Source organism: Eptesicus fuscus, chromosome 6, assembly GCF_027574615.1.
Source record: "Eptesicus fuscus isolate TK198812 chromosome 6, DD_ASM_mEF_20220401, whole genome shotgun sequence".
NCBI classification, from domain to species: Eukaryota; Metazoa; Chordata; class Mammalia; order Chiroptera; family Vespertilionidae; genus Eptesicus; species Eptesicus fuscus.
In genome coordinates this window covers 87884166-87907064 of record NC_072478.1, presented here as the reverse complement: position 1 = coordinate 87907064, position 22899 = coordinate 87884166, and the positions used below count along the sequence as shown (strand labels likewise).

The 22899-nt window shown below is 48.4% G+C and overlaps 2 protein-coding genes and 1 long non-coding RNA gene across 3 annotated transcripts in view; 1 reads left to right on the top strand and 2 right to left on the bottom strand.

Annotated features, from left to right (window-relative positions):
- Positions 1 to 5736: 5736 nt before the first annotated feature.
- MYOZ3 (myozenin 3) lies at positions 5737 to 15597 on the bottom strand. The gene is given in 6 exon segments (XM_054717030.1): positions 5737 to 5905; positions 8803 to 8965; positions 9620 to 9749; positions 9822 to 9868; positions 10771 to 10938; positions 15537 to 15597. Coding segments are annotated over 6 exon segments (738 nt in total).
- A 3079-nt stretch (positions 15598 to 18676) lies between these two features.
- The window catches only part of LOC114235374 (uncharacterized), a 4740-nt gene continuing 517 nt past the window's right edge, over positions 18677 to 22899 (top strand). The window contains exon 1 of the long non-coding RNA XR_008556407.1: positions 18677 to 18736. This is a non-coding gene — a long non-coding RNA (uncharacterized LOC114235374). The remainder of the gene's footprint in view (positions 18737 to 22899) is intronic.
- Positions 21165 to 22899, bottom strand: part of SYNPO (synaptopodin) — a 27963-nt gene continuing 26228 nt past the window's right edge. Inside the window, exon 3 of the mRNA XM_008152217.3 lies at positions 21165 to 22118. Within this exon, the coding sequence (XP_008150439.2) occupies positions 21447 to 22118 (672 nt within the window). The 3' untranslated portion in view covers positions 21165 to 21446. The remainder of the gene's footprint in view (positions 22119 to 22899) is intronic.

Sequence of the window (22899 nt, the reverse complement as noted above, 5' to 3'; positions counted from 1 at the left end):
ATTGGCTGTGTCCATGGGTTATGCATGTTTGCGTATAGGTTCAGATGTATCATTGCCAAATATGTTCTACCATACTGTGGGCTCCCTTTTTGTTTTGTTGGTTTCTTTTGCTGTGCAAAAGCTTTTTATTTTGATGTAGTCCCATTTGTTTATTTTCTCCGTAGTTTCCTTTGCCCTAGGAGATATACCTGGTATCCATAAACATATTGCTACAAGAGATGCCTGATATTTTGCTGCCTAAGGTTTCTTCTGGGATTTTTATGGTTTCATGACTTACATTTAAGTCTTTTATCCATTTTGAATTTATTTTTGTGTATAGTGTTAGTTGGTGGTCTAGTTTCATTTTTTTTTTTGCATGTATCTGTCCAATTTTCCTAACACCATTTATTGAAGAGACTGTCTTGACTCCATCGTATGTTCTTGCCTCCTTTGTCAAATATTAATTAAGTGTAATGCCTTGGGCCAACTTCTGGGGTCTCTTTCTGGGGGGAGCTGGCCTAAGCTGGCAGGCAGACATCCCTCTCGCAGTCTGGGACTCCTCGCTCCTTACCGCCTGCCTGCTCACTGCTCCTTAGTGCTGCTGCGGAGGCTGGAGAGGCTCCTGCCACCACCGCTGCGCTCGCCAGCTGTGAGCCAGGCTTCTGGCTGAGCGGCGCTCCCCTGTGGGAGTGCACTGACCACCAGGGGCCAGTTCCTGCATTGAGCATCTGCCCCTTGGTGGTCATTGCGCATCATAGCGACCGGTTGTTCTGGTTGTTCCGCCGTAAGGGTTGCTTAGGTTTTTATTATATAGACGAAATTTGTGCAAGGGGCTCAGCCCCCTCCTGCTGTGGCAGCTGCCTCTGCCTCAGTCCCCGCCACTGTGGCTTTGTCCGGAAGGATATCTGGAAGGACATCCGTCTAATTAGCATATTACGCTTTTATTATAATAGATATGCCTGTTCTTGTGCCAGTACTAGGCTGTTTTGATTATGGTGGCTTTGTAGTAAAACTTGATTATCTGGTATTGTGATTCCTCCAACTTCGTTCTTTCTCAACATTGCTGCAGCTATTCGGGGTCTTTTTGGTTCTATATAAATTTTGGGAGTATTTGTTCTAGATATGTGAAATATGTTGTTGGTATTTTAATAGGGATTGCAATGAATCTGTGGATTGCCTTGGGTAGTATGGACACTTTAATGATGTTAATTCTAACAATCCATGAACACCATATATTCTTACACTTATTTATATCTTCCTCTATCTCTTTTTCAACGAAGTCCTGGAGTTTTTCAAGTACAAGTCTTTTACCTCCTTGGTTAAGTTTATTCCTAAGTATCTTAATTTTTTTGTTGCAATGGTAAATGGGATTGTTTGTTTAGTTTCTCTTTCTGTGAATTCATTATTGGTGTATAAAAAAAACTATCAAGTTTTGGGTGTTGATTTTGTATCCTACTACACTGGCAAATTCATTTATTAAATTTAGTTGTTTTTTGGTGGAGTCTTTGGGGTTTTCTATATATACAATATCATGTCATCAGCGAATAATGAGAGTTTTAACTTCCTCCTTTCCAATTTGGATGCCTTTTATTTCTTCTTATCTGATAGCTGTGGCTAGAACTTCTAGAACTATGTTGAATAAGAGTGGTGAAAACAGACATCCCTGTTTTGTTCCTGTTCTTAGGGAAAATGGTTTTTGCCCATTGAGTATGATGTTTACTGTAGGTTTGTCATATATGGCCTTTATTATAATAAGATAAGCTCCCTCTATTCCTACTTTGCTGAGCGTTTTTATAAAAAATGGGTGTTGAATTTTTGTCAAATGCTTTTTTCTGCATCTATTGATATGATCATGTGATTTTTGTCTTTCAATTTGTTCATGTGATGTATCACGTTTATTGACTTGCAAATATTGTACCAGCCTTGCATCCTGGAATAAATCCCCTTTGGTCCTGGAGTATGACCTTTTTAATATATTGCTGGATCCAATTTGCTAATATTTTGTTGAGGATTTTAGCGTCTATAGTATGTTCATCAGGGATATTGGCCTGTAATTCTCTTTCTTTGTGTAGTGTTTTTATCTGGTTTGGGGATTAGGATAATGCTGGCCTCATAAAAAGAGCTTGGAAGTGTTCCCTCCTCTTGGATTTTTTGGGATAGTTTGAGGAGGATAGGTATTAGTTCTTTTTTGAATGTTTGGTAAAACTCTCTGTGAATGCATCCGGACCAGGGCTTTTATTTGCTGGGACTTTTTTGATTACTGCTTCTATTCCATCAGTTGTTATTGGCCTATTCAGGGTTTCTGATAATTCCTGATTTGATTTGGGATATTGTATTTTTCTAAGAATTTGTCCATTCATCCCATTGCAGGGGTTTACAAGTTCTTGAAGTATATTAATGTTGATTTTAGTTCACTAATTTTTCGTGTTCATCTAATCTGCTGTTAATCTATTAACTTTTTTAAAAGGAGGGATTATTTTATTTATTATTTATTATTTTTTTAAATATATTTTTTATTGATTTCAGAGAGGAAGGGAGAGGGAGAGATAGAAACATCCATGATAAGAGAGAACCATGGATCGGGTGCCTCCTGCACGCCCCCTACTGGGGATCAAGCCCGCAACCTGGGCATGTGCCCTGACCGGGAATCGAACCTGTGACCTCCTGGTTTATAGGTCGATGCTCAACCACTGAGCCACGCCGGCTCGGCAGGAGGGATTATTTTAGTAAAATATAACATATGTACAGAAAAAGTGCATAAAACACAAATTTACAACTAAATTAAGTATTTTAAAGTCAATGTCTGTGTCACAATCACAGAAATAGAAAATGTCCAGCTCTCCCAGAAGTTTGTCCTCTCACAAGCACAACCCTTTCTTTCCCCCAAAGTTACCACTACCCCGACTTTATTTAACACTGCATTGCATCACTGAACATATACATATGGACCTGTCTCCCTTTGCTTACCACTTTGTTTCTGAGATGCCTCTGTATTGCTGCATGGAACGGTAGTTCATTCATGTTCAAGGCTGCTATGTCTAATGTCAGGTTCCCAGTGCTGCGGCTGTTCTTGGTCCTTTTCACTTCCATATCACTATGTGATTTCATTTACATAAAGAACAAAACAGGCAGAAGTATAGAGTTTTATATGAAAGGTGTGTTGGGCCCCTAAATTACATGAAAGGTTAATGACATGGCTTTTTTAGGATCCACATTTTACTTATTGTTGAATAAAGAAGCAAAATACAGTCAATATAATACAGTATGATCCCATGAAAACAAAAACATATCTTGGCACTTATGCAACTATACACTGTACATATTTATCTGTTCAAATAATGCTGGAATTCTAGAAGCACCAAGCTGCTACCAGTGGTTACCTATGGTATGTGGGAATGGGGCAGAGTGCAGGAGGGCGGGAAGGTCTGTGTTGCAGGGGAGGAGCTATGTGGGCAGATTTTACCTTCACATTTACTTCTTCCTTTATTTGTTAGTATATAAATCTTTACAGTAAGAATTCTTTCTTTTTTTTTTTTTAACAACATCAGTGAAAGGCATATTATCAAAAGAAGAAAGGAATGAGGATTTGCTTTGTGTGTAGCAGGCTCCCCACCAGGCTCTTGTCAGCTGTGCTATGGTGGCTGCTATTACCCTCCAGAGCACAGCGGAGCCAACCCAAGGTGGTCCTAATCCTCTTCTTTGTTTAGGACACTTTAGTGGTTCGTTTTCAGCTCATGGAAGCGTGGCTTTAAACAGCAGTGCCCCATACTCTGGTTTCTCTTCAGATCGCATAAATCTTTTGCCTTTTAAACAGCAGTGCCCAAATTTAAGACACATTGATTGCAAGCAATTCTAAGAGTCAGGCTGCTGCCCCTTGAGACTGTGTGGGACACAGGGAAAGTCCAGAGCAAAAGGAAAAGGCAACTGCTATCCCACATGCCCTGGGAACCAGATGGATTCCTGGCCTTCTCATCTCCTCAAGAGAAATGGGGTCGGGGGAGAGGCGATGGAAGCAAGGGGAAGAGGTGATTCATGGGCCAAGGGAGCCCTGCAGTGATCAGAGGCTTCCTTCCCTTCAGGCTTCATCTCTACCCATCTCCAGTCTCATCCTAGGCCTGCTTCTCAAGCTGCATCCACCACAAGATCATCTTTTCAGTTAAGAGCAGTAGTTGCATGAAGTCTAATGATCTAGCGCTCATTATGTGTCCATCATTGTGCTCGCAACAACCTCTTACAGGGGCTACTATTCTTGTCCTCATCTTACAGGTGAGAAACAAAGGCCCACAGAAATGGCTGGAAGTGGCAGTTAGAACCATCCCATTCAGTCTGACTTCCCAGCCTGCACTCTTAACCTCTAAACTCTGAGGCAGGACACTATTATGAGGTGATTCCAGAGTGAGCAGGCAATGGGTTGGCCACCCAGTGCAAATAGACATCCACTGGAATAGGTCAGTATCCATTGTGGCTCTGTCCCTGGACAAGCCCCTTTCTCCTTTTGAGTCTGGATATTCACATCTGTAAAATGGGACAATACTTTTTTTTAGGGTTGTACTGAATTTTAGAAATTGGATGTATAGAGAACCTCCTAGCAGCTGAAGCACTGCGGCACCCAATAAAAAGCCGCCATCATCATCACCACATCATCATCACCACTTGAACTAAGGCATTCCTTTCTCTCCTCTTCCTAATGAGCCAAAGCAGAGCCCTCAATGACTCCTATTGGAAACTAAGCAAGATCTACCCAAGGCCTGCTCAGAGCGGTGAGCAGAAGGAGGTGGGAAGAAGGAGTCTTTATAGGTACTCCACTTTGCACTTGTCCTGCAAGGTGCCCAGAGAGGTGTCCCTTCTTCCCATCCCCATGGCCACCTCCCTACTTCAGGCCTTGTTCCTGGAAGACTTCCTGACTCCAGTCTGTGCCCACATAGCAACCACTGAGACCCCTGACTCCCTTGCTTAAGAACCTTCCCCATTTTCTTAGTGCAGCTTACCCCAACCTGGCCTAAGGCAGCGGTCGCCAACCTTTCGGATCTCATGGACCACCAGTGGTCCACAGACCACCGTTTGGCGACACTGCTCCAAAGGTTTCCTTAAACCAGCAGTCACCAACCTTTCGGACCTCACGGACCACCAGTTGGCATCCGCTGTTCTAAGGAGTCACCGACTGCTCAAACATAGCCCTCTCCCTTCTCCGGAACACCCTGCCTTATGGCAGTTCTCCACCTTTCCAGCTTATGCTGGTCCACTGGCCTGGAGTGCCTCGCCTGGAGTCACGCCCTCTTCCCTTAATTGACTCTTACTCCTCTGAAGTCCTGTTCAGATCCTCTGGGAAGTATCCTGTAATTGATCCCCTCCCCACCACACACACCCAGGGTTCGAGATGCCCTTCCCTGCCTCACTACATTTTGTTCCTCAGGTGCTTTAGGCAAAATTAAGATAATTTACTGCTTTACAAATCTGTCTTCCTTACTACCTTTTCCTACTCTAGGTCAGGGACCGGACTCCTCTGCATGGAGCTGTCACAATGTCTAGCACATAGTAGGTGCTTAGTAAATGTTAGAGCATGAATAAAGACTAACTGCATCTCAGTAAAAGGAAAAACTTCTAAACCCTGTATTTGTGGACTACCAAACTTTGTGACCTTTGAGGCCATTTGCAATAGGTTTTGTGTGTGAAGGCCCTTTGTAAACTGAAGTGCAGTCCACAAATCTTGGCTCCTGGTATTCCCCAAACTCTGAGACCGGGGACTGAAGGCTGGGGTTACAGGTCCTCAGACTCTGGGAGGTTGCGGACCCAGCCCTGGGCCACTCTGTTGAAGTTGGGTCTGAGGCGGAGGAGTTCCAAGCCACTGGTGAGCTCTGGGAGGAAGGGGGTGCTTGCCCTGGACGTGGTCTCCCCCATCAGGGGTCCTCCAAAGGGCACGGGTGTCCTAGGGGAAGAAGAGCAGCAGGAGAGGTGGGCTGGGAAGGAACGAGATGGCAGCACACTGACATGCAGGTCTATGTGGGGCCTCTCCCTGCCTCTCTCCAGGACTCAGTTTCCCCTTCTGTACAGCAAGGTTTTGCACTACCTTTAACAGGTTTCTCTAGCTCTGCCCCTAGTTGGGATGGCTTGTTGCTTAGAAATTGGAGCCAAGTTTTCAGAATTGGAATTGGCTTGTCCTAAGCAGAACTCTAGGTTCCCCATAAGCAAGCTCCAGAAGGCAACAGAGTTGGAACAGGGTGTTTCCTTTGTCTTTTCATCTCCCTCAGAGAAACATGCCACAAACTGAAGTAAAAGGGGAGGACGAGAAAGAGCATTGAGAATCAGGGACGTGCAGATTACAACAGACCTGCATTTCTAACCATAAGACTGGCGAGAAGAAATGATTGGATAATGGGGCAGAGCTTCACTCATATGCTACTGTTTGGAGGGCACACTGGTGCTGCTCCCTTGGAGGATAGTTTAGCAGGATCATTCTAATCTGGAAATACGCAAATTCTGCCACCAGCAACTCTACCTGTAAGCATGTGGCTTTGGGAAGCACATGCACATGTGCACAAGGAAGCAGATATGAGCAGGGATTAGTGACAGGCCATAAACAACTCAGGGTCCACTGGCAGAGGAACGGACACAACAGAGGTAGTGTAGTCACATGATGGAATATTATACAGTAGCTCAAAAGGAATGAAAAGATCAATATAAAGTAGGGTAGATTTAAAAGCATAATGTTGAGTGAAAAGAAGTTACAAAAAGAAATGCAAAGTATTAAAACACATGTATACAAAACAATGCTATATTCCCTATAGGTATGTGGCTGCCCTTAGAAAATGTTCTGAAAACTTACCAACCTGACAACAGTGTTTTGGAAAGGAAACTGGGATAGAGGACAGTGAACAAAGGAACCCTTCTTTTGTAGTTGCATAATTAGTTTTTAAGAGAATGTAAGTATGTGACTTGAAAACTATTCTTTAATTTTAAGAGAAATAAAAAGCATTGATCATGTGCTGTTTTCTCCACAGGCTGGGCCCAATGGGAAGAGGAGAGGGCTTGCCCCTGGGGTGGAAAGGCAAAACTTGGGTTAGGGCCCGGGTTCCAGCCAAGACTGGGTTTCTGCTTAGACTACCCCAGCTGTGGCAGCAACAGCCAGGCCCCCTGGGGGACAGGCTGGGATGTTTCCAAGCCAATGCAAGCCTCACAATTGGGCCCTTGACTAGGAGCCCAGAGACCTGGCTCCTGGGCACAGCTTGGCCACCAACACTGCTGTTCCTCTTCGGTCTTCTTCAGTTGGTCCTTCTGTCCCAGAAGGATCCGGGTTCAGGGCTCCCTAAGACCCTTCTGCTGGTGAGAATGTGCCTGTCTTTCATACCTGAGGTTTAGATGGATGGGGCTGCAACCTGAGCTGGCCAGCCTGGAAGCTGGCTGTCAGGACTGAATGTCTGCTGAGGGTTTTAAATAGCTGGGCAGGCAGGGTCTGACGGCCCCAGGAGGTGAGAGAGCACAGGCCTGGCTGGCGAGAGATCCCAGAACATCTGCCAATGGCTTGTGGCTCACACAGCACCCGTTGGGTAGAATTCTTTCCATCAAGGCCCTCCCTGACTTTGAGGGCAGTCACATGCCGTCTCAGCAGTCTCCTCTCAAAGCTCATCACCCCCAGTTCCTTCAGCTCTTCCTCAGAGGGCCTGGTCTCCAGGCCCTGGCGCCACCCATCAATTTTTGTCAGACAGACATAGTCTCCACGTGTGGTCTGAGCAGATGCCAGAAGAGCTGGACTGGGGCCTCCTCTCTATGGACCCTCCACTTTCACACTTACTGTGGTCCAAGCCAGAGGAGCATTTTTCAGAAATAGCATCAGTCTGAGGAAGCCAATTGCAATTGAAATCCATCCCCTAGCCCAAGGTCTTCCTCCAGTGCCAAGCTCCTGTCTTGACCCCTATGATTTGTTTCTGAGCCCTTCGGGCAGAATGTTAAATATATCCTTTTATTCCCCATTAGCTTTTCCAACTATCATTTCAACCTGTAAATAATAATGCTAATAATAGCAGCTCTTATTTATTGAGAGCTTATTGCTTGCCAGAAACATTGCCTGTGGCTTCTTATGCTATCCTCACAACAATCTTATGAAGTAGGTGCAATAATAGTCTCATTTTACAGATAGGGAAATGGAGGCTCAGAGAGGTTAAGTCACTTTTCCAAGGTCACACAGCCCGGTAAGGAGTCTGCATTTAAGCCCATGTTGAGGCCCCATGCTGTAAACAGTATAAACCACTCTTCTGTGACCCTCATCTCTAGAGTCCAACGTCTCACTGCTACTCCCTGCTTTGGTGCAGCCTCAAAGCCACTTCCTAGGCATTGATGAAAATGAGGAACAGGCTGAGCTATGTAGGACTGGTGAGATCTGGGGGTCCCACCCAGGAAGGACGAGTCAAAGAGGTGGCACACAGCAGTGATGGAGAACAAGAAACCAAGCTCTGGAGTCAGACAGCCCAGACTTGGACCCCAGCCCTGCCCTGCGCGTCCTTGTTTTGGGACTTTGGGCCGGTTGCTGATATTTCTATGCAGGTCTCTTCACAGGCAGAAAAGGAAAAACTGTAGCACCAACCGCACCCTGTTGTGGGGAGGATCCAATGAGACGTGTAGCACATTCCCTGTACATTTATCGAGGACCTACTATGTGCTGAGGCAAGAGTTCTATTAAGTTCTAGCAAGAGCTCAATGAATGTTTATGACGTGTTCAGATACAGCCTGGCATGTAGAAAGTGCTCGGGAAATTTAGCTACTGCTGTGATTATGACTTGCACCTGTGCACCCTCCCGTTCTCTCCCCAAGCTGCCCACCCTGCCTTACTTGTTGAAATTTCGATACTGCGCAGGGCTGGGAGTGTGACTTCGGCCATCGCTCTGGTAGTCCCGGTAGCTGACAAACTCCTGCCATGGGCAGTGGTAGCCCTTGGGGATGACCGTGAGATTGAACTTCTCTGGCGGGATGCTCTTGAGTGGCTCAGCATAGCCTGGAGGTGAGCAGGGCATGTGGGTTCCTTTCTCCCTGGGCCCCCACACCCACACCCACCTCAGAAAGGGTTGGGGGAGGGAAGACCAAAGCTGGGAAAGGGGAGTGTGTGTAGGGTGTGGCAGGGAGGGTGATGCCAAAAGTTGTTCCCTCAAAAGGTAACCTTCCCCATCCCTGGAAACAAGGAGGATTGGAGTAGGGCAGTGGTCGGCAAACTGAGGCTCGCGAGCCACATGTGGCTCTTTGGCCCCTTGAGTGTGACTCTTCCACAAAATACCACGGCCTGGGCGAGTCTATTTTGAAGAAGTGGCGTTAGAAGAAGTTTAAGTTTAAAAAATTTGGCTCTCAAAAGAAATTTCAATCGTACTGTTGATATTTGGCTCTATTGACTAATGAGTTTGCCGACCACTGGAGTAGGGGAATTACCAGTTGAGGTTCAACTTCTAATCCTGACTTGCTGTGTGATCTGGGTGCGTTGCTGCTCCTCTTGGGTTAGGTCCATGGAGGGGTGTGTGTTTGGATAGGGAAGGGGGTGGAGTGGACTAGATGCTCTGGGTTCTCTTCCTGCCCCATTGTGGAGCAGGACGCCCACGCTCTGATTCCTACCCCATGGCCCCGCCCTTCCTCTTTGGTCCAGATTGGGGAGGCCACTCACCTGGTGCCAGGGCGCTGGGGCTAGGGGCGCGCTCCACCCGGGAAGCTTCAGGCTGGGCATCCTCAGGGTCCCCGCCTGGGAAGATGTGGAGCTCTGAGCGGCAGTTCTGCGACTCCGGGCTGATGGCAACCTGGGCAATGGATAGCCTTGATATTGCCAGACCCCGTCACCCAGCGTCCCCTGCTGTTGGGTCTCCCTCCACGCACACTGTCCCTGGTTTCGCTGTTCCAAGTCACTGTCCCCTAGGTGCTCTTCCAGCCACCGTCGGGGAGTAGGAATGAGGGATGGGCAAGGGGCCAGGGATCACCCTCCACAAACAAGGGGGGCACACAATCCTAGCACCCACCTCCTGGAGATATTGGGGGGCGGAGTATGAGAGAATTGTGCAGTGCTCTAAACCCAGGGCCCAGGACAGAAAGATGCTTTGTATATAGTTGCTACTATAATATTAACCCTGGGCAAATACCCTCCCTGAACCTCAGTTTCCTTCTCGGTGAAATGGAGATAATGATGATAATCTCACTTTTTGAGCGATAAATGAGCTGATAACATTTAAGTGCTTAGCTAGCTGTGTCTTAGATACATGGCAAAGGTTAAGTGCTATCTTTATTATTCTGCCATAAAACTCCTCAGTTGCCTTCTGTCTCACCCAGAAATTGGGTGGAGCACGGATGAGATGCCCCTGCATTTATTAGGGTGGCCGAAACTACCTGCTGCCTTTTTGAAGCCTGAGGATAAGCATCTTTGCCTCCTTTCTCTACCAGCTGCCTGGTCCGCGGTCTTGTCCTTCTTCTAGTGGGAAGCAGAGAAAGAGGCATTCTGTGTTTTCCATCTTAGATCAGGTCGAATCTAAACGTAGCTTGCTGCAAATTCAGCCCAGCACACATGACTATTTTTCAGCACTATTTGTAGGAGCTGGCAGCTCCCCCTGCCCACTCCATGTTATATTTTATCTTGGGAGAGAGATGTGCAATGAAGACGTAAAACTTCTAGGCTCACACAGCATGGCAGGGGGTCAGTCTGGTGGGATCGTCACAGCCTTCTCTAGCTGGAGCTTGAGGGACTGCCCAGGTGCCAGAGGTCCTCACCTGGCTATTTGGTTTTAGGCAAACCACTGGCCTTCTCTGGGCCTTAGTTTCCCCTCTGAGCACAATGCCGTCTTACCTCCCGCTGGCTGGCAGCAAGCTCAAAGGTGAATTTCTGCACACGGCGCTGTCTCTTCTGGAAGAGGAGGGATCCTCGGTTGTTGCGTAGCGATAGCTCCTCCATCATTAAGTCCTGGGGCACGCTCAGCTTCTTGCCCAGGTCCAGCAAAGGGACTGCGGGGAGAGGCCAGGCCACTCAGAGACACTGCTAAGGAGAGCTCCTCATGGCACTGTCGGTGGTGTGTGAGAATGCCAGCTTCTCCCCACACTTGCCAACACTGAGTGCCATCATTCAGTGGACTCTGTCCACCTGGTGGGCAGAGATGACACCTCAGAGTTTAATTTGCATGTGTCTGACAGTGAAATGAGCATTGTTTCAGATGTCCTTTGGCCATTTGTATTTACATATTCCATGGATTTCCTGTGCAGCTCTTTGCCTACAGCGGTGGAGGTAGTGAGAAATTGTCAGGTCCTAGATATCTTTAAAGGTAATCCCTGGGTAAGGGATATGAAAAAGAGAGGGTAGAGTAGAGGGTGATGGCAGCCTTTCTGGCCTGAGTCACTGGAAGGTTGGAGCGGCCACTCCCTGAGATGTAGAAGGTTTGGAGCAGGAGAAATTGTGGGAAGAGTTGGGAATTCAGTTTAAGATCTCCACCTTTCCAAGTGAGCAAATTTCTGTCTTATATAATGCTTACTCCATATTTAAGGCCCCCTAATTTTCTTCAAAATTGGGCATATAAGGTTTAAAGAGACTTGTATGTATCCAGGTGGAGAGACTCGAGTTCATGGGAGGTAACTGACCTGAGATAAAGATTGGGGGATAAGAAGAGAAATAAGTGTGATGTTTTCAATGAAGAACTTCACACTTATTTCTCCTCTTATAGTTGAGACAATAGCCAGTTGATAGCCTGGGCCTCCAACATTTAGACTGAGGAATGACAGAGCCCTGGAGCCCGGGAGGAGCACCCAGTGAGGCAGGAGGAAATCTAGAGCATGGTGTCCTGGAAACCAAATGATTAAAGCATTTCAAGGAAGATGGGCTGATCAACAGAGTCAGATGCTGCTGATGTGTCAAGTAAGATGAGGGCTAAATTGACTGTGATTATTTAGTAATGTGCGGTTACTATTGGTGATCTTCACAGAAGCAGTTGCTGGGGAGTATTGGGTGTCAAAGCCTTATTGGAGAGGGTTCAAGAGAAAATGGACAGAGGAACCGTTGGGCCACACCACGAGGAAGCAATGAGCCAAATCTAGGATGTGGAACATTCTACAGGGCAACTGGTCTGGTTTCTTCAAAAGAGTGAGTGACATGGGAAAAATAAGTGGGGGTTGTTTTAGATGAAAGGAGATTTAAAGGACATAGCAACCAAATAGAAACAATGGCCCTTATTTGAATCCTCATTATAACAAAGTAGAAGATTGGAGAAAGTTGACTATGGGACTGGTTATTAGACAGTATTGCTAATTTTGTTCTGTGTGCTGATAACTTTGGTGTGTAAGGAGAAGTCCTTTTTATGATTTTTGTGCATTCGGAAGTATTTAGAGCATGAAATGACATACTCTTTGGGATTTGCTTTGGATTCCAGGAATGAAAGGAGGGCCATGGGGATTTGCACTCTACTTTTATGTGTGTTTGGAAATTGGCTTGGTAAAATGTTAGAAGGGGAGAAGGGGCAGAAAATAGAGACAACTGCTTTGAGGAGCTGTGCTCTAGACCAGCGGTTGCCAACCTTTCCGACCTCGCGGACCACCAGTGGTCCACGGACCACCGGTTGGCGACCGCTACTCTAGACCATGGCTGGAGGCAGCTGTGCAATCAAGAGGGGTTGCTTGTTTATTTGTTTGTTTCTAAAGAGGGAGAAATAACAGCATGTTTGTTAGCTGGTGGGAAAATTTGACAGTGCAATAGAGAGAGTGGAGAATTACTGAAGGAATATCTGTCCTTGAGTAAGAGGGAGGGGAGGGCATCCGGTGCCCAACTAGAAGGGTTGGCTTCAGACTGGCAAGGAGAGTTCATCTACCACATCAGGGAGAAAAACTGAGAACATGGACATAGGCCAAGCAATGGACAGATGTGGAGGAGGCAGCTTGCAGCTGTTCTCTTCTGGTGACTTCACTTTTCTCAATGAAATAAGAAGGCATTGACTGAGAATGAAGGTGGGGGAGGAGGCACTGGAGGTTTGAGGAGAGAGGGTGCCAAAGTTGTCTGAGAGTAGCGGGTGGGTGAGCGGGCCGGGGAGATGGACGTGGTCATCAGGCAGCACTGAGGCCAGTCAGGGGCTGTGACTCATTCCATTCAATAGACTCCTTCCTACAGAGCCTTTTTAAAAAGGAGGATGATTTTTTCCTTCTTTCAGCAGTTATAGAGAGAGCACCTTCTACATGTTAGGGGCATAAAGAAATCCGCTGTAAGTTAGAAGGGGGAAAAGTGCGTTTCAGAAGAATCTATAGTCTAAGGTCCCACTTGTATATTTAAAAAAATAAATATATGTTCATACATGCATTGAAAAATCTGCAAGGACCATGCCGAATATTAGCAGTGATGACTTATGGGACATAGAAAGAAGGAGGGCTAGAAATGGTAATTGTTTGCACTGTTATTTTTTTAAAACAATAAAATGTACTGCACACTTAGAAAAAAAAAAAAGAAACAAAAATATAAAAAACAAATACATAACAAAAAGTCTCCTGGCATATTCTCAAATATTATCCAGATGAACAGAGCTTAATATATTTTAAAAAAAGAGAAGAAAAAAGCTATAGACAAAACCTATTTGACTAAGCAATTCTGGCATTCATTCTTGGGGAGAAAAATTGAATAAACATGCCCGAAGATATAAATACAAGAATGTTTATTACAGTGAGGTTTCAAATTACAAAACCTGGGATCAGTCTGTGGTGGATGCTGCCAAAGTGCCCTTTATCGTGGTTGACAGCCCACAACTGCCACCTTCTACAGAGAACTGCCCAGGTGAACAGAAGGGGTCATGGTCCTTGCTGAAGATGGGATGAATTCTGTGGCACCCCCAGGGTCAGACTGAATCTGGGCTACAGCTGAGCCCGCATCCTTGCTCAGCAGCTTCCCCTGTCCTACTTCACTTCCCTTCTCCTGAGAGTGCAACCTCAATAAGTCACTTGCTCAAGAATCCTCAGGCTCTGCTCCTAAAGGTCCCACCCTGAGACGAGCCTTCATGACACCATTTGAAGGTTTGTATGAGTATAAATATATATAACATACGACATGCTAGGGAAGCAGCGGGGAGGTGGTGAGGATGGAAAGGAGTCTGTGGTATGCTGCTAAGTGAAAAGAAATTTAAGTTGAAGAACACAGTGTATACTAGTAGTCTTTAGCCCACGCGTGTGTATTTGCATTTATATAAATATGTTTATATATGAACAGAAAAAGGATTGACACAAATATTGGAACATTGGTTATCTCCAGATGGTTCTACTAGAAGGAACTTACACTTTCAAAGTCCTTCATGTCTATTTGGTCTGAATATTTTCTAAAATGACTAGAGGCCTGGTGCATGGATTTGTGCACCAGTGGGGTCCCTTGGCCTGGCCTGCGGGATCGGGCCAAAACCGGCTCCCCAACATCTCCTGAGGGGTCCCAGATTGTGAGAGGTGGTTGTGTTTTGTTTGTTTTTTATTTTATATTTTTCTTTAGTTTCAAAATTGTCTTTAAGTAATAACCTAGCAATAGTCAACATTTTACATATTTCCAGTCTGGCATAAATGATGTGTGCCAATATTTTGGGGTCAAATTAATTGCTTAGATATGAGAAGAGAGAATGCATGGCCCTCCTGGTCAGAGCACCAACCAACACTTCACAAAGTTTGTGTGTTTCAGCGCATGAAATCATGGAATAAAAGAAAAAACTTGACTCCCACTAAAGAAGGCAAGGACACACAAAACAGGTTAAAAGGACGACTCACATATGATTAAGTACTTCTTAGGAGGCAAAACCTAGCAGTGGTCTTAGGCTAGGGTTTATGAGAGCTCGGCTCACTGTCAGTCTGCGTCGGAATAACCCAGGTGCTTGTCTAAAGGCAATGCACGGCCCCCTCCCCAGGTCCACTGAGTCAGAATCCCTGGGGTGGATGCTGGCAATCTGCATTTTAACCAACACCACGCCACTATGATTAACATGGAAGTTTGAGAGGCCTGACTTAGTTGAATTTGTTTATAAAATTCTTGAAATGCTCTAAAGTAGGCCAAGTATATAGACTCTAAAATTATGCCAAGAGTTCTGAGAGGTCTTATAAAGTTGATAAACATGTATTTTAGATGATTTATTCATTAGATGAGCCGGTGTTTAAGTGAAATTGTTTGAGTCCAACTGGGTAGCCTTGCCCACCTGCCCACTTTCCCCCCAACCCCTGTCTCTTGCCATGGGGACTTGGTGAGACGCAGAGTTTCAACAAGCAGGGACAAGCGTGTGGGGAGCTTGGGGCTGCAGTTAAGGCTGGATCTGGGATCAGAGCTCGCCGAGTTCCATTTGAGACTGAGGCAAGGACATAGCTGGGGCCAGGCTTGGTCTAGGGCATGCAACTCCAGCTTCTGGATGTGAGGACAGCAGGGCAACGCCCTTCCCAATGCTTTGGGGAGCTTCCAGCCCAGGTGGCAGATTCCACAGGCACTCCCTTGGGGCTGGCCTGGAACTCACACCTGTTTTTGTAGGCCTGGGGCCAGCAGGCCTGAGTGGCTGCAATCTGGGACCAAAAAAGGATGGGGTCTGAAAAATGCACACAGGCTGGGTCCACCTTACCTGGTCCAGCTTGGTCCCCCATGGCAGCCATCACTGGCTTCTTCTGCTCCTTGGGGATCATCCTGTAGATGAAATGATCCACAAATTGGCCAGTCCGCCTCCATTGCCCTTCCAGGCCTCCTTCAAGTCCCTGGCCCACTCAACTCTAGCCCACCCCAAGGTCTCAAGCAAGGGCTGTCTGAGCTGGGTGGGCCTTTGGGGTCTCTACAGACAGAGGAGGAGGCTGAGGTCCAGGGAGGGTGAGGGAGATGCTCAGTTCTTCCCATGCAGCTAGAGAAGCACTCTCTCTTTAGGGGGTCAACTCTGGGACATTATGGGTGGGGAGGTATGGGTCTCAAACTATTTTCATCCGCTGATGAGCTCTGATCAGCGGCTGAAAGAAGTTGGAGGTTTACATCAGGGGGAGAAGGGGTATAGGTGGACAGGTAGGGGTGACACTAGGGTCTGCAAGGCTGGCCCTCCCCTCCTTTCCCTAGTACTTGGCCCTAAGACTTGAGGGCACAGGCTGGTCCAAGGAAGCTGAGAAAACCATCACCCCCTCCTCTACCCTTACCCCAGAACTGACTTTCATGATGCTCCCTTTTATTTGAATAATGTTTTTATTTTAAAATTACAGTTGACACACAACATTATATTAGTTTTAGGTGTGTGCCATAGAGGTTAGATATTTATATAACTTACGAAGTGATCACCCCAATAAATCTAGTACCTCATGGTGCTCTCTTCTTTCTCACCCTTCTCTTTCTCCTCCTCCATCCCCTCCCCCCATTTGTATCTCATGACACTTTCTAGGAAATTTGCAAATAAAATGAGGTCTAGAACCCCTCCTAAACCCCTGCAGGCCCCAAGTCCAAATCCCCGAATTTGCCCCCCAAAAGAGAAGGCAGATCCTTTGAACCCCTGACAGATTACACACCCCTGTGCCCCTCTGCTTTGCTTCCGGATTTTCCTATATTCCTTCCTTTAGAAAAACAATCTGCTTCCATCTGTACCCCCACACCCACTCCCACCTAGGTCAGTGGGCACTGAACTGGGTGGCTTGGCAGCTAATCCGTGTTTCTAACTCCCTCTGTAACAGTGAGCAAGTTGCTCTCCAGCTCTGTGACTCAGTTTCCCCCTCTGTTACATAGAGGGTTGGGCTAGATCATGGGGATTCATGGATGGGCTTTAAGAGCATTCACGAGCCCCCTAAAATGATACAAACATGAACACGTCTGCATGCATTTGGGTGAGGGTCATGAGATGATTGAGAGAGCTCCGGTTGTGACCCCTGAGGACTCCACATTCCGCAGACCTGTTTCTCTATATTCGCCCCCTTTTCAGAAATTCACAGACATTGGGAAGAGCCCCTCATTTTCCAGACAGGCACCCTGCTTCCCTCTACTCCCTAAAAATCTTGGAGTCCTGAGCAGAGCCATTAGCTACCCCCAACCATGAATCCTAGCTACCCCTTCCCCATTTAACCTAGAGTAACCTAGGCTTAGAATCCCTCCCTTTCCAACTCAGGATTCAGGCTTCCACGAGGCCCCACACTCCCCAGACTCTGCAGGGCCCTTCCTCTTCTTGGACAGGAAGGGGCTCTGGGAATTGGTTCATCTCCTCCACCCACTCCCCACAGCTCCTCAAATTCCCCTAGGATCCTGGTACCTGAGAGCTGGGACCACAGTGGGCAGAGAGAATATCAGACCCTCAAGATTAACACCTCTGTCGGGAAGCTGAAAGTTGGGTGGTCAGTGTCCGTGCAGCAGTCGGGCAGTCAGAGAGCTGAGTGTGCCCTGCAGCCAGCTCTGGCTTCAGCTGACGAGAATTGTTCCTGCCTTGTTGTGGCTCACAGCCTTATTTCGGGCTGCAACTGGATCCAGGGACAGATGCTAAAAGCACCAGGCCCCAGGGAAGACAGGTGCCCCAGCAGCAGGCCCTTGCCGACAGAAGGGTTTGCACACACATGAACACACACACGTACATATGCACACACCAAAGTCACCTGGAAATGCTGAGAGTCAGTCTCCGGTCACTTGAGCTTGTTAATTGTATCCTTAGTACCTAGAATGGAGCCGGATAGGATTGCCATAGATATTTTTTGGATGGATGGATGGATGGATGGATGGATGGATGGATGGATAGGTAGATGGATGGGTGATGGATGAATTGTCCTTTAATATCTTTGTTTGACTTATTCTTTCTTTCCTGTCTTCTCTTCTTCTTTCTGCCTCCTTCCTTCTTCTCTCCCTCCCTCCACCTTCTCACATTCTCTGAGCCTCTATGGACTGTAAATAAATAAGGCACGACTCCGTGCTCAAGGAGCTCAGCCAGACCCAAGCCAGACCTGTAAATAAGCCTTTGAGACGCATCATGGGAAATGCTCTGGGAGGGCCCAGGGGAGGGTGCCATCAGCTCAGCCTGGGGGTGGGGAAGGCTTCCCAGAGGAAGAGACATTTGAGCTGGGCCTTGAAGGCTGAGTGGGAGTTCACTGGGCAGAGAGAGGACACAGGAATTGCAGGCAGAGGCCGGGTCATGTATAAAAATGGTAGGAGGTCGGCAAGTAGAGCCAGAACTGGGGGTGGGGCAGTGCTGAGAGATGAGTCCAGACAGGTGGGCAGGGGCCAGATCACAGCAAGCTTTTCAAAAGGCAAGTGTGCTTTATAAAGAGTCGTGAAGAGTTTAAAGTGGTGGGATGGAGTGGTCATATTGGCATTTTTCCAAAGATATCTCTGGCTGCCATGTGGAAAATGGCGGGGGGAAGGGGTCATACTGGAGGCAGGCCTTCACTATGGGAGGGGTGGCTTAATGGGCAGTGACAGAGGGCATCCATAGGAGGAGAGGGACTTGAGGGGTATTTGGGGAATCACTAGGTCCTTGTGAGAGACTGAATGTGGGAGGTGAGGAGACGGCCACTCCGGTGTCTGGCTTAGGTGACTAAGGAAGGTAACCGGAGGGACAGATTGGGCAGGGGGGATACTGCATTCAGGGAAGGTTCCAGCTAAAGAGAAACACTCCCATAGAAGGGTGGGAGCAGCAGGGATGCACAGGGTCTGGGCAGGGAGATCTGTACCTGTGTGACAGACACTGTCTAAGGACATATTTCTGACAACCTCCTTAGGAAGAAGCCTGGACTTTGCTGTGGATGGCCTGAGCGTGGCTTCCTTCTACTTGGGTTCCTCCGCCCAGCCTCTGCAGGGCCTGAGCGTCCAGATAGGAAGGTGAGGAATGTTCCTAGGGCAGGCATGGCCTCATCTGGGAGTGGGGCCACAGTTCCCTTCTTTGAGCAAGGATGCCCCCATCAGGAGAGGAGCACTCCAAATGGTTTGTCCTGCGCTCACTAGGATTGTCTGGACTTAAACATTACCTCCTGCTCTTGCCTGGAGCTCTGACCTGCTTCTGAGGAAGTAGCCCAGAGCACTGGGCCCTGCCCCAGCTTGGCCCTGCACACTCCAGTGTCAGTGCCTGTGGTCAGGGCCTGGGCAATGCCACCCTGAGACATCAGCTAGCCCAGCTCCCTCATTACACAGATAGGGAAGCTGAGGCCTAAAGAGAAAGGAGTGGGTTTACCCTGGGTCACCTAGCTAGTCGACGATAGAACCAGGACTTCAACTCAGTGACATCTCCTATGGCCTGGAGTTTTTATGTTGTTCCCTATCTCTCCTCATGGATGCTACTTCTCAAGTTCCCATCCCATGTGCATCAAACATTCTCATCCACCCTAAGTCCCATGGACTGTCCCATGGTTGGGGAAAAAGGAAGGGCTTTAGACACAATTGAAAATGACCCAGGAGGCAAAAGGATTCAGGAAGCATTTATTTAGGGCCAGAGCTGAATTCTATAGGAGACAAGAGGCAGGACACAGGCAATCTCTAGTGGGTTAGAGGAGAAGATGGGGGAGAAGGCAGTGAAGCAAGGGAATAGCCAGTCAGAACTGCAGCTTTCCAAGGCTGCCTCCTGCTGGCTCTTTGTGTATATGCAGGTAGAAGTAGATGTTCTATGCCACTGCCTCAGCCAGTGGCCTAATAATGTCTCTTCTTTGAAACAGGCCTTAGCTTGGCTTCTATGTTACAAGGGACCCTGAAGCAGGTGAGAACTTTGGTAAATGTGGTCACTCATCATTGACCTCCTCATCTTCCCACCAACAGAGCCTGTGTTCCCAATCCTTATACCCTAGGAACCCTCTGGGATCACTTCTTTATTCCAGAGCACCCTAGTCACATCCTGATCCTCAGCTTCTCCTAGCTTCACTTAAGGGTTCCAGGTCTAACAAGTGAGTTTGGGTTAGGGTAAGTCTACCCCTAACTCAAAATTACACTTTATCCTTCATCTTTAGCAACATCCTGGTATCCTTTCATCTACACACCTCTGATCTTCAGCCAATTCTAACACCCCCACCCCCACCTGCACCCCTGCACTTAATATCCTAAAGTAAATATTCTGAACCTCTAGAGGGCATCACCAGCCAACTCTGGAAACTATGGAACTTAGCCAATTCCTCCCCATGTCCCTCTAGGGATTAGAATCAGAGCCACCAGGATTTAAGGGACATGCTAGAGCCTGCTGCCAGGTTCCCCAAGGTCACTGGGCACCGGGTACTAGCTAGGCCAGAGTGCAATGGGAAAGAGATAGATAGAACAGTGCCCACTCATCTGGGTATGATGTGGATGCTGGGGCCTGGAACTGAAGAGTGGGTGCTTCCTAAGAAACCAGAAACATAGGTTGGCTCTGTTCTAACTTCTCACTCACCCACCCAAGCTCACCTGCCCCTGAATTCTGCCCAGCCAATTCTCCACCCGTACTCTCCTTCCCTTCCTAATACTGTGGAATGCATTTCAGGACTGGAAGAGCTCTCAGAGGTCATCTGAGCCAGTCCATTTTCTACTAGAATCTTTTCTGTGCATCCTGGCCACTGCTTGCATACATCCTATAACAAGGAAATCTTTGCTTCCCTCTTTCCATATGGTCAGCCTCAAACTCAGGGCTATCAGATAAAGTCACAGGCTAGCAGAGAGCTCCATGTCAACTCTGAAAGGGCTCAGCTTTGAAAGGGCTGCATGAAAGGGCCCAGAAGGGATAGATGGGTTGGAGGCACCTATGGCATTCCTAGAGGCCCAAGTCCTGGGCCTGGGGGAAATCATTGCTGTAGAGCTCTCTTCTTGGGCTGCAGTTAAGATGCCCTGGGCAGTTTGAGCTGGGATGGAGAAAAGCATGAGGGACCTGGGAGGAGGACTCTTCCTGCCTTTTCTCTCCAGAGGAGCGGGGCACCTTGAGCTGGCCTGAGAGACCTCACTAAAGGTCACGGTGGTAAAAATAGAGCTTGTCTGGGCAGGGATGGAAAACAGCTGCTACTGCCTGGGACTTGGAGCCAGGAAGGAGGATGGTCAAGCCAGGACCTGGACAGGGAACTTAGGCCTAGGATCTTCTGAACATACCCCTCATTTGCCAGACTCCAGAGAGCAGAGCCGGGAAGGGAGGGAGGAGTATGGAACCCTGGAATGCAGCAACTCTTCCAGGGCCCGTGGGCGCGCGTGCGCGCGCGCGCGTGTGTGTGTGTGTGCGTGTGTGTGTGTGTGTGTGTATGTGTGTGTGTGTGTGTGTTGAGGGTGTGTGTGTGGGTGTGTGTGTGTGTGGGGGGGGGGGGCGGCATTTAGACTTTTGGAGATTGCTTTGGCCAAAGCCTCATTGGAAAAGCTGAGGGTCAGAGGAAGGGTCTTTCCCAGGTTCACACAAGGACTGAATGATATGTTAGAGCTAGAACCCAAGCTTGGATCACTACTCCAAGTCCAGAGCTCTGGCCCCTGACCCCTTATCTCCGGGGCTGTCCAAACAGGCCAGACCTTTTGGGGATGTGGTGCTGAGATCTCCCAAGGTTGATCTCTCCTAAGATCTCTTCCAGCTCGGCCCTCCCGGGATGGGAAGGGGGAGGCTTTAGGTGGTGCAGGAGGCCTCGGTGGGGAGGCTGCCACGCTTGAGCCTCAGGCTCCCATTCCACCCACGGGGACAGATGTTGTAGCCCAGGATGCCGGGCGACTTCGCCCCGGAGTCCTCAGAGTCGAGGGACACATCAGAGTCCGTGGGCGAGCGGCGATAGGGGAAGGGCCTGGACGGTGCGGGGGGCGGGCTGCGGGGGCTGGCGCAGGGCGAGGGCCCCGCCAGCAGCGGGCTCCGCGGGATTGGGGCGAACGTGGCCCCAAGGGTAGCTGCTGGGCCGGGGCGGGCAGGCTGCGGCGAGCGCATGCGCGGTGGTGGTGGCGGCGGCAGCGGTGCCCTGGGCGGGGAGAAGGGCCGCAGGCTCTCGGCGCCCGCCGGCCTCGGGGAGGCGCTCTTGCGCCGGGCCGCGTTGATTATGTTTCGGGCCAGCAGAGCCTGCAGTTGGCGGCTGGGGGGCCGCACCTCCGTCTCAGGTCGTAGCGGGGATACCGAGCGCTCGCTCCACGAAGGGGACATGGGTGGCGGCGGAGGCAGCGGTGGGGGGCTGCTCATGCTGCCCCCGCGGCCGGGCTCCCAGGGCCGTGGGCTCACCCAGCCGTCCAGGCTGCTGGGGGGCCGGGACGCGCTTGGCGTCCAGGGCGGGGAGGTGGGCAGGCTCTCGCGGTGGTCCTGTGAAGAGAGCAGAGAGGGTGGGGGCAAGCGTTAGTGTTGGGGTCCTCCATGCCGGGATTTTGGAAGGGGCCGAGTTTGATTTGTCCGTTGTACAGTCAGGAAAGCCAGCGACTAAAGTGAGGTAGTGCCTGCAATAAAACGTAGATGCCCCCATTCTCAGCCCAGATGCTTGAAAAAGCCCACGCTGGCCCTAGCTGGTTTGGCTCAGTGGATAGAGCGCCAGCCTGCGGACTGAAAGGTCCCAAGTCCCAGGTTCGAATCCAGTCGAGGGCACATGCCTGAGTTGCTGGCTCGATCCCCAGTGGGGGGCATGCAGGAGGCAGCCAATCAATCATTATCATTGATGTTTCTATCTCTCCCTCTCCTTTCTCCTCTGAAATCAATAAAAATATATTTATTTAAAAGAAAAAGCCCACACTGCCTGACACTGCCTGCCCCTGCACTTAACAGGGACTTAACAGGGAGGCAGGTGACTAGAGGTTAAGAACTCTCACTTTGGAGACAGACCCCTATACTTACTGAATTAACTTGGGCAAGTTGCTTCAACAGCAGAAGCAACTGGAAACCTGGACTTCAGTTTCCTCCTCTGTAAAATGGGGGTCTAATATCAGCACGTACCCCATAGGGTTGTCGTGAGAATTAAATGAGATAACTAATGTAAAGAGTATTACATGTATTAGATGATTTCCTGGGAGAAAGAAAGTGCTCACTAGATGTCATTTATCATAAAGAAATACTGGAAGGATTCACATGAAACTAACCAAAGTGGTTCGTTAGG